Raw genomic sequence first — 16,622 nt, forward strand, 5'->3', positions numbered from 1 at the left:
ATCAATTAGCATACACCTATCGGTGAATTACTATCACTATGCTTGTCAATTTCACTGTATATTTAACACAAGTTAGTCAGCAGGTGTTAACAAGTTACATATTCTCTCTTCCCTCTGTCCCCAGAATAACTTGAGCAGAACAGAAATGCATGAATACAGAGCCAATTTAAAATATGCCCCATCTTTACTTGAAGTAGACATGTATCAAGGACAATGTTTACATAGAGTTCCCACTGAAGTCCATGTCACCTTTACTGCCCCCCCCCCCCACACCCACACCGCAAGCAAGCATTTCGAGGCACACTTCTTTCTGCTCCCAAGAGGTTCCCAATGGAAAAATGTGAGCAATTTATGCAGAAATTGCATTCTGGTCTGAGGCTGCATTTCTGATGTACACAAATTCTGATATGGTTGTATTCGCTGCCACATCAAGCCCATAATCCCTGCCCTGGAGCAAAATGATTAAACAGTTAGATTCACTTGAGTCCCTACCAAACTCATCAGCACTTAATTTGCACGAAATGAAACAGACGTGTTGATATTAGTTCAAAATCACATGCTGCACTATCGAGGTTCAGGTGGCAATCAAGACAGTTTTCAAACAGCACTCTTAAATTCCACCTACTTCCCATGCAACCACCCCATCAACCAAATCCAACCCACATTATACCATCTTTTAACTAAGCCACACCAGAATTAATTCTGTGGGAACTGCAATGTTTGAGGCTGATAAATTTCAATAAAATACCAATATGCTCTGACTTAATTTTTTAAGCAATTTGGTCTAATTAGAAATTCACACAAAACATTTTGGTGTCATTTTTCCCTATTATTGCATTCAGAAAGGTTAACAGGAGGTAATGGGAACAGGTCATGGATATTGAATTTCTTAGCCACTTAGGAAGAGATGCTTTTAAGGAAACTCAATGTCCTACTATTCTTGCATATAGAAAACAGTACTTAAGTGACGCATTCAAAGATTGATCAATTCAACTTAACGCAACTCTTGGGAGTTTCCCAACTACTTTTGATAGTTTGATACCCATAATCAAACATATTTTTCATGTTGCAAGTGTAAGGATACATGATATTGTAAAGAAGCACGGACGTATGAATGGAGGGATCACTATGAAATTTAAAGCAATAACAGGAATAATTAGGTTTTAGAAATCTCTGATTTTCTGTTTATACAAATTATTTGAACCTGGTTACAAAAAATGCATCAAAGTTAATAGATTATATGAAATGGAAAAGAGAGAATGAAGAGTGTAGAGGGTTAGCAGAGTGGCCGGATAATGCTGAGAAATATGAAGTAGCAAATTGTCTTTTTCAGGCATCAGTGTAAGTGGGATATTAATTGACAGCACATTTTGCCAAGTCTGAAACATAGGCACACATCATGACTTCTTAAATTTGCAATTTATCAATGTGCGAACAAAATTTCTAACAACTTTAAAAATCTTTAAAAACCAAATCTTCCATTTATAGATTCACTTTTTACCTAATATATTAAATGTAACCTGAGCTCAAACATAGTTAACATATTGGAGATTGCCTATGGACCTTTGGCCAAAGCAAGAGATTCTTGTTTTCAGCAGAGGGGAAACAGCAAGGTTCCATTTGTATAGTTAAGTAAGCATAGTCAACAATTGAAGCCAGAAACAGTGCCAGGTTGAAATAAAAGTCTTTCACAGAACCTCATTACCTAAGCTGTCATTCTGCAGTGAGCAATTGCTATCAAACTATTCAATATAGAAGTCTGATTTACAGGCAGATCTTCTGCGGTAGTCACAAAAGCATCAGGTGTGTGAAAGCAAGTTGTTTCTCCCCCTGCCCATTCCTGTGGAATGTCTTTAGTGCAGTTCCAGATGTCATAGAACCACAGATAATCTGATCTGTATGATGTTAATACTTTTATAACGTACTTCTTAAAAAACATAAATATTTACAATATTAAAAGATATCATTTTATGGGAGCTTAAATTCCCAAATTCCTCCTAACGGACTTAAACTATGCCTTCAGAAAGCCCTAGACCATTCCCATTATTTATAACCATCCAGTTTTGTGACAGTAGACAATGGAGTCATTAACCAACCCTGGCTCATGACTATAAATGGTTTTATTCGAGTCAAAAGGATCTCTGCAAAAACTGGCCACATTTTGAAACTCAGTGCCAGACCTGAAAAAATATACAGTTCTAAAGCTGAGAAAAACCCAACAGGAATTTTAATCAGCAAGCCTTCCTCTCCTCTGCAGAGTTTAGCAAAACTGGAATCCAAGTACAAATACATCGAAAGAATGTAACCAACAAGTACAATATTAACCCTTCACAATAATGTATCCAGGGATATTATAATCTGATCTTCAAGAACTCCCAACTGATCCATAACTGGATTCATTATTAAGACAGCTTTAAATATAGAAGGAACATTTCCAAAAAACGTGCAAAGTTAAAGAGGAAGACTTTCAAAAATAGTAATGTCAACTGACGGTGATACCTAATGCAATCTAATATTGTAACCTGTGTGTAATAACGCTGCACCTGCCAGCATAAGTTAAGAATGAAAATAATAACATAAGTGATGCATAACAGCTCCATAGATCTGAAATGTAAACACAAACATAGCAATTACATACTGCAAAGTTAATCTGCGTGTTTATTATGCATATGTTAGATCACCCCCCCCCACCACCCCCGCTCTCTAAATCAGATTAGTGAGATCATTCGATCCTTAGCACCATAGTAAATGAAAAGGCCAATCATCTTAAAAAGGCAAATCAATAATATTTCTCCTCTCCTAAAAAAAAGCCAGTTATTTAATCTGAATGCTGATTCTCCAAAAAACAATTTTAAAAGTGTTGAAAGCCCTGAAGCAGATTTGTAATGAGGAGTTATGTACTGTAAGCAGAGGAGCAGGCACCTAATTTATTCTCAAGAGGAAATTGTGCCTCAAGGATAGCATATTCCTTTAATGTGAAATTTACAATCTGCAAAATTACACTTGGCACATCAAATGTACAAGTTTCAAGTATCAGCTCGAACATTATAAAAGTTCAAAGGTACCCAAATACAGTATACTTTTAAATAGAGTATGTAGAAGCAGTCATCACAGTGGATGACTTACTCCACTGTTTCAATTTATTATGGACATTCTGGTCATATGGCATGCTTAGATGTCAGCTACACAAAGCACTTGCTAGCAATTAGTAATGGTGCCTTTTGATTTACTGCCATTAGCTAACAGATTTCAGTCAGACAGAAGTACGACGTTTATGCTTCTGTTTGCAGCAAGACAAGCACTTTGGGGACAGGGATGAAGGAAAGTGCATTCCGTATTTCAGATGCATTCAATTGTCAAGAAATCTAGTAAAAATTCTCAATGCTCTAATCTGAGTCTCATCCATCAGAGGCCAGTCAAATAAAATAGCTTGGCTGCCTGTGCAGAGTACACTGTTCCACATCAAGAATCTAAACATTTGGTTGAAGTTTATCCCCAAGCATGGAGACCAATCTTTTACAACAAAGCACGTGTTGAAATGGAATTCCAAACACATGGAACTGGTTCATTCATACAGCCTGCTGGATTATCTAAGAAGTGAGTGGTGGGCCTCAGATTCAGAACCCCTACTGTGAAGAATCTGATCTTAGTGTCAATTTAGGAAGAGTTGGCTGGGACAAGGGGAAAAAGATTTTAAAAAAGATCTGGAGGAAATAAAAAAGCTAAGAGGAAAAGCTACTGGCATTGTTTTTATTGCATTTCTGACACACACATTTTGTAAGTGGCACAGACAACAATCTATGACGACCTTTTGGCCATGCTATTGTTTAATCCATAGGCAGAGGGACAGGCAAAATTGGGTTGCAAGGATATAATAAATGCAGAATAGCAGATAAGTGTGCAATCTATTAAGAATTAAGTTTTGATGTATATTTTGCATAATATTCAAAACTTCTGAAGGAAGAAAATTCAAGTAAAACAAAATGATTGCTTACAATTAAAAACTAGTAGCAAGAAGGTGTCATTATCAGAATTACAATTGTATTTACATTTATTAATTTTGTTTAAATTGCCATGGTTATACATACCAAACAAAAACATTCACAAATCATTATACATACACATTCCAGTAAGGGGTCTGATTTGCATTCTATCAAACTCCTTCAGATCAGGAGATTGTTCTCAAAGCCAACGCTTAAACACACTGTACAAAAACATTATTGTACATGACCTCGGCTATTGTTGCACCAACTCAATGACAATTGAACACTATAAAACTGGAAAAACCATGTGTGGAAATTAACTTTGAAGAAAAACAAGGCTGTACACAACGACACAGCAATCGATGCAATCTGGAGGTGTGAAATCCCAAATGACAAGCACAGCTCTCACTCCACTCAACAACAGGTCTTATTATGTTTTATTTAAATATTTGTGCTAATTTATTAACTGTGTCCCCGATAGCCTTCATTCTTTTATTTTTCCTCTGACCTGGCAATGTAATGTGATTTGGGATGGCATAGTTGCACAGCTGGCCAGAATTTCAGTAGCCCACACCTCCAAGTGCTAGAAGGCAATTTTGTGCAGCTGCTTCCCAGGTTCAGTCACATTCAAGTGCTTCCCCTTCGGAAGGGAAAATTGGACCAGCATAACCCTCATTATCTTTACTGCTTACAGATATTTAAGCAGCAAAACTCCATCCCGTTCCCTCAGTCAGGAAAGACATGTAAAACTATTAGATAGGCTGCAGGGGAGAAAAGAAGAATGTACAAAACAAATATGAGTTGACATGCCAAGTAATATGTAGCACCTAAAGACTAGCTAATGTACATAAACACACTGAAAGCATGCAAGCAGGTGAATGAAAAAACAGCGAGACAAGATCTTACAAGATGTCACAAATATTTTGGTTTAACAGTATAGACAACAATAATGACAGATACCTTGAGCTGATTACTAGTCAGAGATTTAACCACAATGATCCAGAAGGCATCAACAAACACAAAAGCTAACTAAAGCTTCTAAATTGCCCACTGCAATTAGACAGTTACTTTATAGCTGCTTGCAAATTGGGTATAATTTCACACAGGCTTTCATTTTGCATTCACTCACTAGTTGCACCTATTGACATCAACTGTAAGTGCACTTCCTGCTATTAATGTAGGGTGATGCTTACACAAGAGAGCTCCTTGTTCAGTATTACATAGAATAATCAATTACAGGAATTAATTACAAGGATAATCTCAAAGAGTTCCAAATTAAAGCACATGAAGAAAGAGGTTAAAGGGTGCGCCATTCACAATTTTAACCACAAGGCAAAATTGCTACTTCAAAATTCACTCTGATCTATTCATTCATTGTTCTTTATATCTCTCAGTGCCCTGTGACAGAGAGAAAGGCTATATTTTAATAGTGTTTTTCAGGAAATTCTGACTATTTAAATTTTCCCCCAACCTTTGAAATCTCGAAGAATTGGGAAGAACATTTAAACAGCTTGATTAATTCATGCTCTGTATAACATGCAGCAAGTTTGGTTTCCCCACAGACAGCAGTCGGTGCACTTTCAGTAACCTGGCTGCGATCAACTTGTACACAGAAGGAACTGTGACCTTATTCCTGAAAGTTTAACAGCATTTCAATCAATAGTTCATAACTGAGAATCAAGGCAATTGGCAATTAACTGTTTGATGTAACCTTTCATGTATTGTTTAAATATTACTGTTGTCATCAGTAACCTCTTCAAAGGTGCAATATACTGAGAAAATCATCAGAACAAAAAAAACAGAATGCAGCAAGTCCAATATATGGAAAATGGCTTACCTGGCATCTCCTTTACCGAGGTTGGCATTTGCCGGACTTAGAATAGTCTGATTGCCCTCAACATCTACCACGCACTTCGTGTTCAAATCAATTTCTAAAAAGAAAAGTGGTACATAATTTACTAAAACCAATGTAGCAAGAAAAATAAGACTGATGTCATCCCACAAAACATTCATTTTTTTAACCCAATATCAGAAAGCAGATAAATGTTTCATATCTGTAACAATAAACTGTTATGAAGCCGTTTACTTTAAAAAATTACTCAATATGAATTTATTGGCCAGAAACCATTTTTTGAAGACTGAAGTCACATTTCAATGACCTGAAATCACAGTCAAAGATAGGAGAACATTTGTGTGTCTCTACCTTCTTCACAAAGCCTGGGAAATGGAGATAACATATCTGCAAAGCCTTAATGGGGACAATGGCCTGGAAGGATTGTGAATAAGAGCCATCTCCCAACCATTAGCAAATATTCAGACGATTACCTGGGTACTCATCCAGGTGGAAACAAACAAGTAGTTATAATCACTTGGACAAAGGGACTCTGGCTATACAAGGAATTTGTCCAGGCATCATCTAACTATAAGCCCTACACAATTATATTTGAGGTAAATGGTCAGGAGTACAGTGTGTCACGTGACACATCATGCTTAAATCCTGTGCATGTTTAAGCACTGGATTCTTTAGAAACCAGTACAAGCAAACAAGATGCTAAACCAGCAAGATCCCTGTGTGGGTCTCTCTCTCTCCACACAACTTGCAAGTTTCAAACCCTGTATGCTTTCTTAGAAAAGCTTAACCAGTGACTGAAATCTGATAAAACAAACCTCTCCATCTTCAAACCATCTTGAAGCTGAACTCAGAGGACAAGTTCAACCTGGAGGTAGCTAAGTCACCAACCATTAATAGCAGTATATCCTTTGACTTTACTAGATTTTAAATCACTTAATCTATCTTTTCATTCTGTATTACAGGCGTGTGTGGGAGTTTCAAACACATGCGCAACCAGCATATATTTTTTAAAAACTATTGCTACCAAACGAGGAGTAGGAAATCCCTGCTCATCTGCCTGTAACATTTTCAACATGTATACGCAAATATGATCATAACTAGGCCTTTCATGCACGTGGCCTTGCCTATCCTATCTTGCACCTTTGTTCAGCTGCTCTCTTATTGTCAGCCTATTTATTCATCCATGATGTTCTTGCTCACTGCAACTCCCTGCCAAGTTTTCTGCACCTCCCTCCCTGATTTCAGAAATCTCAACAACCTTTTCTTCAGCCACACCTTTGGCTAGTAACATCTCTGCATTTTTTTGAATTTTCCATTCTTACCTGGCATTTATTTTATTTTCCTTTCGAAACTGAAACATGTTTTGGTTCTTTCTCCACCAAAAGCTCTATAGCAATCTTACTACTTAGAAGTAATATTTATCGGCTCCCCAGGTACGTCAAGTCTATTCCCATGCACCACCTTAAACAGTCACACCTTCCACCACCAGCAGTTGTTACTCGCTGCAGGATTCCAAGCCTTTGACCTGCCCTTGTAGCCACAGTACTTAAATGACTAGTCCAGTTCAGTTTCTGGTCAATGGTACCCCAGGATGTTGATAGTAGTGGGGGAGAATTCAACGATGGTAAGGTCATTGAATATCAAGAGAAAATAGTTAGATCTTCTCTTGTTCAGATGGTCATTGCCTGGCACTTCTGTGGCATGATTACTTACCACTTATCAGCCCAAGCCTAAGTGTTGACCACGTCTTGCCACATTTAGATATGAACTGTTTTAGTACCTGAATCGTGATGGTGCGCAACACTGTACAGTCATCTGCAAATATCCCCACTTCTGACCTTATGACGAAAGGGAAGTTCATTTATGACGCAGCTAAAGATGGTTGGGCCTCGGACACTGCCCTGAGAACTTCTGCGGTGATGTTCTGAAGTTTAGATGATTGACCTCCAACCACCACAACAATCTTCCTTTATGCCAGGTATGACACCAATTAGCAAAGTGTTTTCCACCTGATTCCCACTGACACCAGGTTTGCTGGGACTCCTTGATGCTGCACTCAATCAAATGCTGCCTTGATGTCAAGGTTTAGAGGGTAAAATTGAATCGAATTTGTCACGTGTATTGGGATACAGTGAAAAATATTGTTTCTTGTGCATTATACAAACATTCATAGAGTATACAGGAAAGAAGGAAAGGATTAGGTGTGGAATATAGTGTTACAGTTACCACTCAGGTGAAGTGAAAGATCAACTTAATATATGGTAGGTCCATTCAAAAGTCTGATGACAGCAGGGAAGAAACTGTTCTTGAGGCAGTTGGTACGCATTTTCAGATTTTTGAATCCTTTTCCCAATCAAAGAAGGTGGAAGAGAACATGTCCGGGATGCATGGGGTCCTTAATTATGCTGGCTGCTTTTCCAAGGCAGTGGGAAGTGTAGACAGAGTCAATGGATGGGAGGCTGGTTTACATGGTAGACTGTGTTATGTTCACAACCCGTTATAGTTTCTTGCAACCTTGGTCAGAGTAGGAGCCATATGTAATGCATCTGGAAGGGATGCTTTCTATGGTGCATCCATAAAAACTGGTGAGAGTCATAGCAAATAAGCTAAATTTCCTTAGCCTTCTAAGAAAGTAGAGGCATTGGCTGGCTTTCTTAATTATAGCGTTGGCACGGAGGGACCAGGGCAGGTTGTCAGTGGTTTGAACACCTCGAAACTTGAAGCTCTCAACCATCTCCACTTCATCATCTTTGATGTAGTCAGGGGCATGCCCTCCACTACACTTCCTGAAGTTGATGACTATCTCCTTCGTTTTACTGACATTGAGGGAGAGATTGTCATTGCACCATTTCAACAGATTCTCTATCTCTTTTCTGTATTCTGTCTTGTCATTGCTGGAGATCTGACCCACTACAGTGGTGTCAGCAGCAAACTTGAAAATGGAGTTGGAGGGGAATTTGGCCACGCAATCATAAGTATATAAGGTGTATAGTAAGGGGTGTGGACACAGCCTTGTGGGGACACCAGTGCTGAACATAATCATGGAAAAAGTCTCATTAGCTATCCTTACTCAATGTGGGAGACCAGCCAGGATGCATTGGAATAGTGAAGTCTGGAGGCAACAAAGACGTAAATGAGGGTTTCAGCAACAGAAACATTGAGACAGAGATAAAATCAGGCAATGTTTCATGGACCTACAAGTTCACTTTCAAGTCACACAACATCTTGACTTAGAAATATATCACCGTTCCTTCCCTGTCACAGGTTCAAAATCCTGGAAGTTTCTCTCCAATAGCACTGTGGGAATTCCTACACTACATGGATGGTAGCAGTTGAGGAAGGCAGCCTTCTTCTCAGGAGTAATTAGGGTTGGGCAATAAATACTGGATTTTCCTGTGAAATCCACATCCCATGAATGAAAGCAAACAAAAATTAAGCGAGAAGGGCAAAAAATATATGACATTGACCATTCTTCTATCAGTGTCAGATTAATTGCTCATAATGAGGATGGCCATAGAAATGTGTGCAGTTAACCTGCACATAATCATAGCCAAAAGCTGGGAAAAACAATCCAAGTTCCCATCCCAGAACATTATCTTGGAAGTGCACATTTGTAGACTTCAGACAAGGTCGGGATCAAGTAGCACTGGGTTGTTCCCTTCCACTATTCCATGTCTCAATTCTATCAACACTATCCATCTAGGGTTATAAGAACATAAGAAATAGGAGCAGGAATAGGCCATCTAGCCCTTCGAGCCTGCCCCGCCATTCAATAAGATCATGGCTGATCTGTCGTGGCTCAGTTCCACATTCCCGCCCTCTCCCCATACCCCTTAATCCCCTCGCTTATCAAAAACCCATCAACCCGCATCTTAAAAATATTTAGCGAGGCAGCCTCCACCACTTCAACGGGCAGAGAATTCCAGAGATTCACCACCCTTTGAGTGAAGTGAATGGGATGGATAGGATAGAGGTGGAGACACTCTTCCCGCTCAGAAAGGACAGTAGGACTAGGGGGCATAGCCTCAAGATAAAGGGGGGGCGGTTTAGAACGGAGTTATATGAACAATGCCCAGTTAGTCAAGGGAGCAGGGAGCCTCTGAAGCCCACTGGAAATCCATGCCTTTGGGGAAGAAGGTTTCAGATGTAAACAACATTCTGAAGGTGACTATTGACCAGACATCTAACAGGACCAGCCACATAAATATTATGGCTCCAGCAGCTGTTTAGAGGCTGGGAATTCTGCAGCAATTAATTCACCTCCTAACTCTCCAAAGCTTGTCCAACATGCACAAGTGTCAGGAGTATTCTTGCTTGCTCACTTGGATAATTGCGGCTTCAAAAAGTTGGAGCTCAACACCATTCAGGACAAAGCCACTTAACTGGCACCCCATGCACCACCTTAATCATTCACTCTCCCCACCACCAACATAATGTGGCAGCAATGGGTACCATATAAAAGATGCCTGCAGCAATTCGCCAAGACTCCTTGGGCAGCACCTTCCAAACCTGCACCCTCTACCACAAAGAAAAGGGTAGCAGCCACATGAGAGAAAACCACCAACAGGTTCCTCTCCAAGCCACCTGAACTTGAAACTCACTGTATCTTTTATGTTAGTGGTTAAATTCCCAGAACTCCTTAACAGAGCTGAGTGTACCTGCACCACATGTACTGCAGTGATGCATGAACCAACTCACCACCATCTTCTCAAGGGCAATTAAGGATCAGATCCCCGGGAAGAATAAAAATAATGGTTGAGGAAGCAAAGATTTGAGCAAGTTTTAAAACAAGTCATTCATACTTCAACAGATATGCAGCCAATTATTAGAAGTGGGCAGGCTCTAATTCTGTTCTTTATCTGAAAACATACACATTTTCCAAAAATCTCTCTTCCCTCAAGAATTCTGCATTTCGAACATGAGGAAACTGCTTCCTTCACCTTCATGTCTCACCTAAGCTTTTAGAATTTTATGACCACAGCAGATGTTATTGATAAGCAAGCCAGACCCCGGGGCAAGTTCTGTCTCATGGATGAGTAACTCTTCTTATTATGCTACTGACCCCAAAAAGCATTCAAATTCCTTTCGAATTTTAAAAGCGCAAAAGATTTATTAAAAAAACTTCAGCACACATGATTAAAGTTACACAGTTAAAACAGTCATACAGAACAACCTCTAAAAAATCAAAAAAGTATGCAATCGAAATCTTTCTGGCAGTAAACCCCTGATAGATTTCAACGATAAAAATTCAGTATTACCCAAGACAATGAATTGTTACCACTTGAATAAAAGTATACCCGCACAACATCTCAAACACTCGCACTCTAATGCAGAAATCTAAAGGGAAGTTTAGAATCAACCTATTTCCTAAACAGACTCTTGGTTTAACACTGGGTGGCTGCCTCCAATTCAAAACATCACAATTCAATGAAATATTTTTTCTCCTTGTTTTCAGATTCCACTGTCCTCAAAACACCTCTTTGAACGCAACTTCTCCAAAAAATATAAAGCTTCAGTGTTTTCTATTTTGCTTCCACTTCAGGATCAATAAAATCTAATACACCTTTCCCCATTTACTCATGGAACCTTTGTAAATTGCAAATTTTCCCCATCACCTCTAAATTCTCTTTTGAAATTCAATCGCTAAAAGAACAAATTTCCCACTTATCTCACAATGCAAATTTTAGATCCAACCTATTATAACACAAACTCACCATAATCTCTCATTACAAATGCATCAATTGAACAACACTTCTACTTCTTACATCTTAGAACCTATTTAATTAATACTGGATGCAGACATAACTTTTTTTTTTACCTACACAGAATACCAACGTAATCCCAAAAAATATTTTTAAAAACATCTCTCATCACAATGTCAAGAATGTCAATGCCACCAGGTGAGAGATAGTTAAAGAACCATCTTGTCAGGCATAAGTTCTTTCTAGAAATTCATAAGCAGAGTCTACCCTTCTGACTTTCCTTTCCGGTGGCAAGGCAGCTGGCCTCCATTTTTTTTTGCCTGCCTTAGACACATATCAACATTGTAAACATTCAGTAGGGGATATCCTATACACAAAACCACATCATAGGAGTTAGTGATGTATCATGATACAACTAAAACTGCAGAAGTCTGCGATCCACTGTTCATACAAATGTCGAACTATTAAAATTATAAGTCAAAATTATAAGTCCTTTGTCCATCTATGCCTAGATTTTAACTCTTTCGAGCATTTTAAACTAGTCATCAGGAAGCACAAGTTCACAGTGTATTTTTAATAGAAAGAACGACAAGGAAAAAGAGAGAGAAGTATAATGAGATTAGATCTGCAGTTGGGGAGCTAGCAAAGATGCCTGAGGCCAAATGGCGACTTTGTGGTATTATGATTCCCTTTACTGTGGGCTGCTAATGCCAACTGTAGAATCCCAGTTAACTCAAATCTAACCAAGAATAACAAGTTCCTCACAAATAATAAGCAGAAACCCAATAATATTTACAAATAAGGGCCTGATGTCCTACTGCATCCTTTTTCATCCTTCTCTTGGAGTATCAAACCTATAAAGTTTTGGAGTTTTAAAAGTTTATTTACTAGTGGTACAAGTAGACTTACATTAACATTGCAATGAAGTCACTGTGGAAATCCCCTAGAAACTACAACACCAGTAATTTATTACCTGTGAAAGAATCATGCTACAGGTCAGCAGCAATTTTCAAATGCAATCTACTAGATTTGCCTCCATGCAAAATAATAAGTTGAGCGTGACAAGCATCAGCTGGTTGATAATTCGTGCAAAATTTCCTCAGCAGCAGAAATTTACAAATACAGTCAGCAAACTTTCAGCATTTCACTGATCAACCGAGTCAAAACCACTTCACAGCTTTTAATAGAGGAAGTACGAGAGACAGAGAGATTGAAATACTCGTATCTAGATTTTTATTTGTTTGCACAAAATAAAAAGTTAAAGGCCTGCAAAAAATACCTATTTAACATCTGTTGGATGTTGAGTAACTAAAATAGTTTCTGCTACTACTGGAGGGAGTGTCGTTTACTCAAAGCTTAGAATGAAAACTTTATTTATTAGTGTCACAAGAAGACTTACATTAACACTGCAATGAAGTTACTGTGAAAATCCCCTAGTCACCACACTCTGGTGCCTGTTTGGGTACACTGAGGGAGAATTTAGCATGGCCAATGCACCTAACCAGCATGTTTTTCGGACTGTCAGAGGAAACTGGAGCACGTGGAGAAACCCACGCAGACACGGGGAGAATGTGCAAACTCTGCACTAACAGTGGGCCAAGCCAGGTATCGAATCCGGGTCCCTGGCGTTGTGAGGCAGCAGTGCTAACCACTGTGCCACCAAAGCAGTAAATATTGAACAATCCTTTTTAAAATTTTCCCCTTGAAGTGAAGAGGTAATGAACAATATACCCACAGGAAGGCTTGCGTTCCTTTGGAATTAAAATATATAAACACACTGTTATAACTTTCTGGTTCCCAGAAGTTCAAAATAATCACACGTTAAGACTCAAACACTGGAGCTTCATCCAGTGTACTTCTTACAGTCTGCATATGACACTGGGTGGACTGATGAATTTCCTGTGGTATTTGACTGCAATGGTAACCTGGATACACACTTGCATCATATTTACATTTCAGTTCTTTACAAATAATATAACACCTACAACCTGAGGTGAAACAGAAAGAGAGAAACTCATGCAAAAATACACCTTATTCCTGCAACCTCTAGAATCTACTGTATCCAGGGGGCTGAGTTGTTTCTGGATGGGCACATTCACAACTTTCTTGTAATCTGTCTCCAGGCAGCAGAGAATAAAAATCAGAAAATGCCAAATACACTTACATCTTATATGATCTCTGAAAGATTACTAATCTGGAACCTGATCTCTGGATGGTCGTACCTCTGAGGGAGCCCCCTTCCCAAGACACACTGGAGGACCCTTCAAAAGTCCCAACATTCTGACTACTTGAGAAATGCCTGGAAGGTTTAGACTTCTGATAGTCAATTCTCCTGAGTCTGGAATTCTCCTCAAGTTAAAGACGTAGACTTTGGATGGGTCTGACTTTCTTAGCAGGATGGTTACCCAGGAAAAGTTAGAAAGATTAACCAGTTTTACCTCATGACTATCTTTGTACTGAGTTCCCAACATCCCCCTGGACCTCCAGCCACTTAACCACCACCCTCTTGAACCCACTCAACCCATCACACCTCCTCACCCACCACCGTATCACCCCCCCCAACACTTCCCCACCCATTTACCACACACTTTACCTTCTCAAAACTGCTTTAAACTCTCTAGTCTGAGGAAAATGACAGTTAAAGCCAGGGAGTGGCTTGGCTTGGCTTCCCCTAACAATCCTGCTCTGAAGGCTCCCAGAACAGGTACGCTCAGCATTTCTGAAGAGGCTCAGTCCAGATGTCTAGGTCAGAAATTAGAAGGTCCATCTCACAGTAAAAAATAGCAGAGTAGTAAGCTGATGGCAATTGTCACTCCTGTGAAAATTCCCCCAATATCTTTGTTTTGCTGTCTACAAATGCTGCCTGATCTGATGAGTATTTCTAGCATTTTTTGTTTTTATTCAGATTGCCAGCATTCACAGCATTTTACTTTTGTGCTCAAGAAAGGTAGCTGTACACCTTGATGTCACTGCCCTAGTTTGTCAACTCCTTTGCTGAGGTAAAGTATTACAATGAGCATGAATAATTCATCCCATAACTGTAACTTTTGTTGCTTTAATATAACAATGATGAATAAAACATCCCAAGATATTTCACAAGAGGCACTATAAAGCAGGTTCTGACACTGGGCCATGAACCATTTGACCAAAAGCTTTACCGAAGAGATAGGGATGGAAGTCCAAAGTTTAGATATATAGCCTTGGCAGCCACCATTGGTGAAGCTATTAAAATCAGTGATGGTCAAGAAACCAGAATTAGAGCACAAAAAACTCAAAAGGGTTGTGGGGCTGCAGAGAAGGATGAGTCTAGAGCATTTGAGTTGTTCAAACAAGGATTAGATTCAGTTTTCTTTTCATTCAAATTCTAAGAGAACTGACATTCAACGATCTGGCATTAGGTTGTTAAATCAGCTTTTAGGAGTTTAGAAATATATTCAGAGACTTAATTCTATCACCCAGATTCCGACTAAGAGTAGCAGATGACTTACAATCCAGTTTGCATTTGCCAGAAAACATTGGTTCCTTGCTACTCTACCCAATCCCATGCTTCCCACTATAATCAAGGTAAGGTATCAGCCCTGACAGATTTTCCAGTCTCCAACCGAGGAACGTTGGGGTCAATTATAACATCCAACTGAAATCAATAAATACATCTAAAATTAAGAATTGAATATCTTCTATTTCACATGTTTCAGCTCCTCACTTCATGAATTTGCTAAGCAACTTCATTTTTGATTTGATTTATTATTGTCACATGTATTGGGATACAGTGCAAAGTATTGTTTCTTGCATGCTATATGGGCAAAACATACAATGCACAGAGTACATAGGGGAGAAGGAAGGTGAGGGTGCAGAATGTAGTGCTATAGTCACAGCTAGGGTGTAGAGAAAGATCAGCTTAATACAAGGTAGGTCCATTCAAAAGTCTGATGGCACGAAGAAAGAAACTGTTCTTGAGTCAGTTGGTACGTGACCTCAGACTTCTGTATCTTTTTCCTGACGGAAGAAGGTGGAAGAGAGTACGTCTGAAGCGCGTGAGGTCTTGATTGGCTGCTTTTCCAAGGCAGCAGGAAGGATAGACAGAGTCAATGGATGGGAGGCTGGTTTGCGTGATGAACTGAACTTCATTCATGACCCTTTGTAGTTTCTTGCAGTCTTGGACAGAGCAGGAGCCATACCAAGCTGTGATACAACCAGAAAGGATGTTTTCTATGGCGCATCTATAAAAGTTGGTAAGAGTCATAGCAGACATGGCAAATTCCCTTTGCCTCCTAAGAAAGTAGAGGTATTGGTGGGATTTCTTAACTATAGTGTCAGCATGGAGGGACCAGGACAAATTGTTGGCGATCTGAACACTAGAATCTTTAAGTTCTCAACCTTCCACTGCATCCCCGCTGATGCAGGCATGGGCATGTCCTCCACAAAGCTTCCTGAAGTTGATGACTATCTCTTTTGTTTTACTGAATTGAGGGACAGATTATTGTCATTGCACCAGTTCACTTGATTCTCTATCTCTTTCCTGTACACTGTACATACTGTCCCAGTGTTCCTATTGAGGGAGTAATAGAGTTGACTGTTTGCTTGCACTCTTACAGCAACAACAAGTGGTCACAAAAGACTCAAAGGAAAGGCATATAAAATACAGTAATATGTACAAGAACTTGTATTTATATAGCACATTTAACATAATTAATTATCCATAGGTGTTTTCTAACAGCAATATATAAAACACTGTATGACAATCAGCTACACAAGTTGCTATAAGGTTCAATGACCAAAAACTTAGTCAAAAAGGTAGACTGAGGATGCAACAAAATGCAACATGTCGTTAAAAGAGGAAAAAAAAATCATTTGACTTCCTCCCTCTCATTTTAGGAAAAAGATTACTTAATCTCTGTAACATTCCTTGCATCCCCCTCCAAGTTGAGCAAGCCAACTAACTCCCCACCTTTCTATCACTGTTCAACATTCAGCACAGAATTCTTTGGTGACAGCTACTTAATGCTCATTGTTCAACTCCCCTGTGTTCAATCACGACTGAGCTAACCATAATCATAAATCCTACTCCTCTGGTACAGCAAAGCT

General features: G+C 39.2%; 1 protein-coding gene across 4 annotated transcripts in view; it reads right to left on the reverse strand.

Annotated features, from left to right (window-relative positions):
* LOC145351150 (kinesin-like protein KIF13B) overlaps positions 1-16,622 on the reverse strand; it is a 166,743-nt gene that overhangs the window by 135,414 nt on the left and 14,707 nt on the right. For 3 of the 4 annotated variants that reach the window (XM_080200824.1, XM_080200823.1, XM_080200822.1), the window contains exon 2: positions 5,821-5,914. In XM_080200824.1, coding sequence (XP_080056950.1) covers positions 5,821-5,914 — 94 coding nt within the window. Of the gene's footprint in view, positions 1-5,820; positions 5,915-16,622 lie in introns of those variants that run through there. The other variant, XM_080200825.1, reaches the window with a different exon arrangement.

This window comes from Carcharhinus amblyrhynchos, chromosome 12, assembly GCF_965287045.1.
Source record: "Carcharhinus amblyrhynchos chromosome 12, sCarAmb.v2.hapA, whole genome shotgun sequence".
NCBI classification, from domain to species: Eukaryota; Metazoa; Chordata; class Chondrichthyes; order Carcharhiniformes; family Carcharhinidae; genus Carcharhinus; species Carcharhinus amblyrhynchos.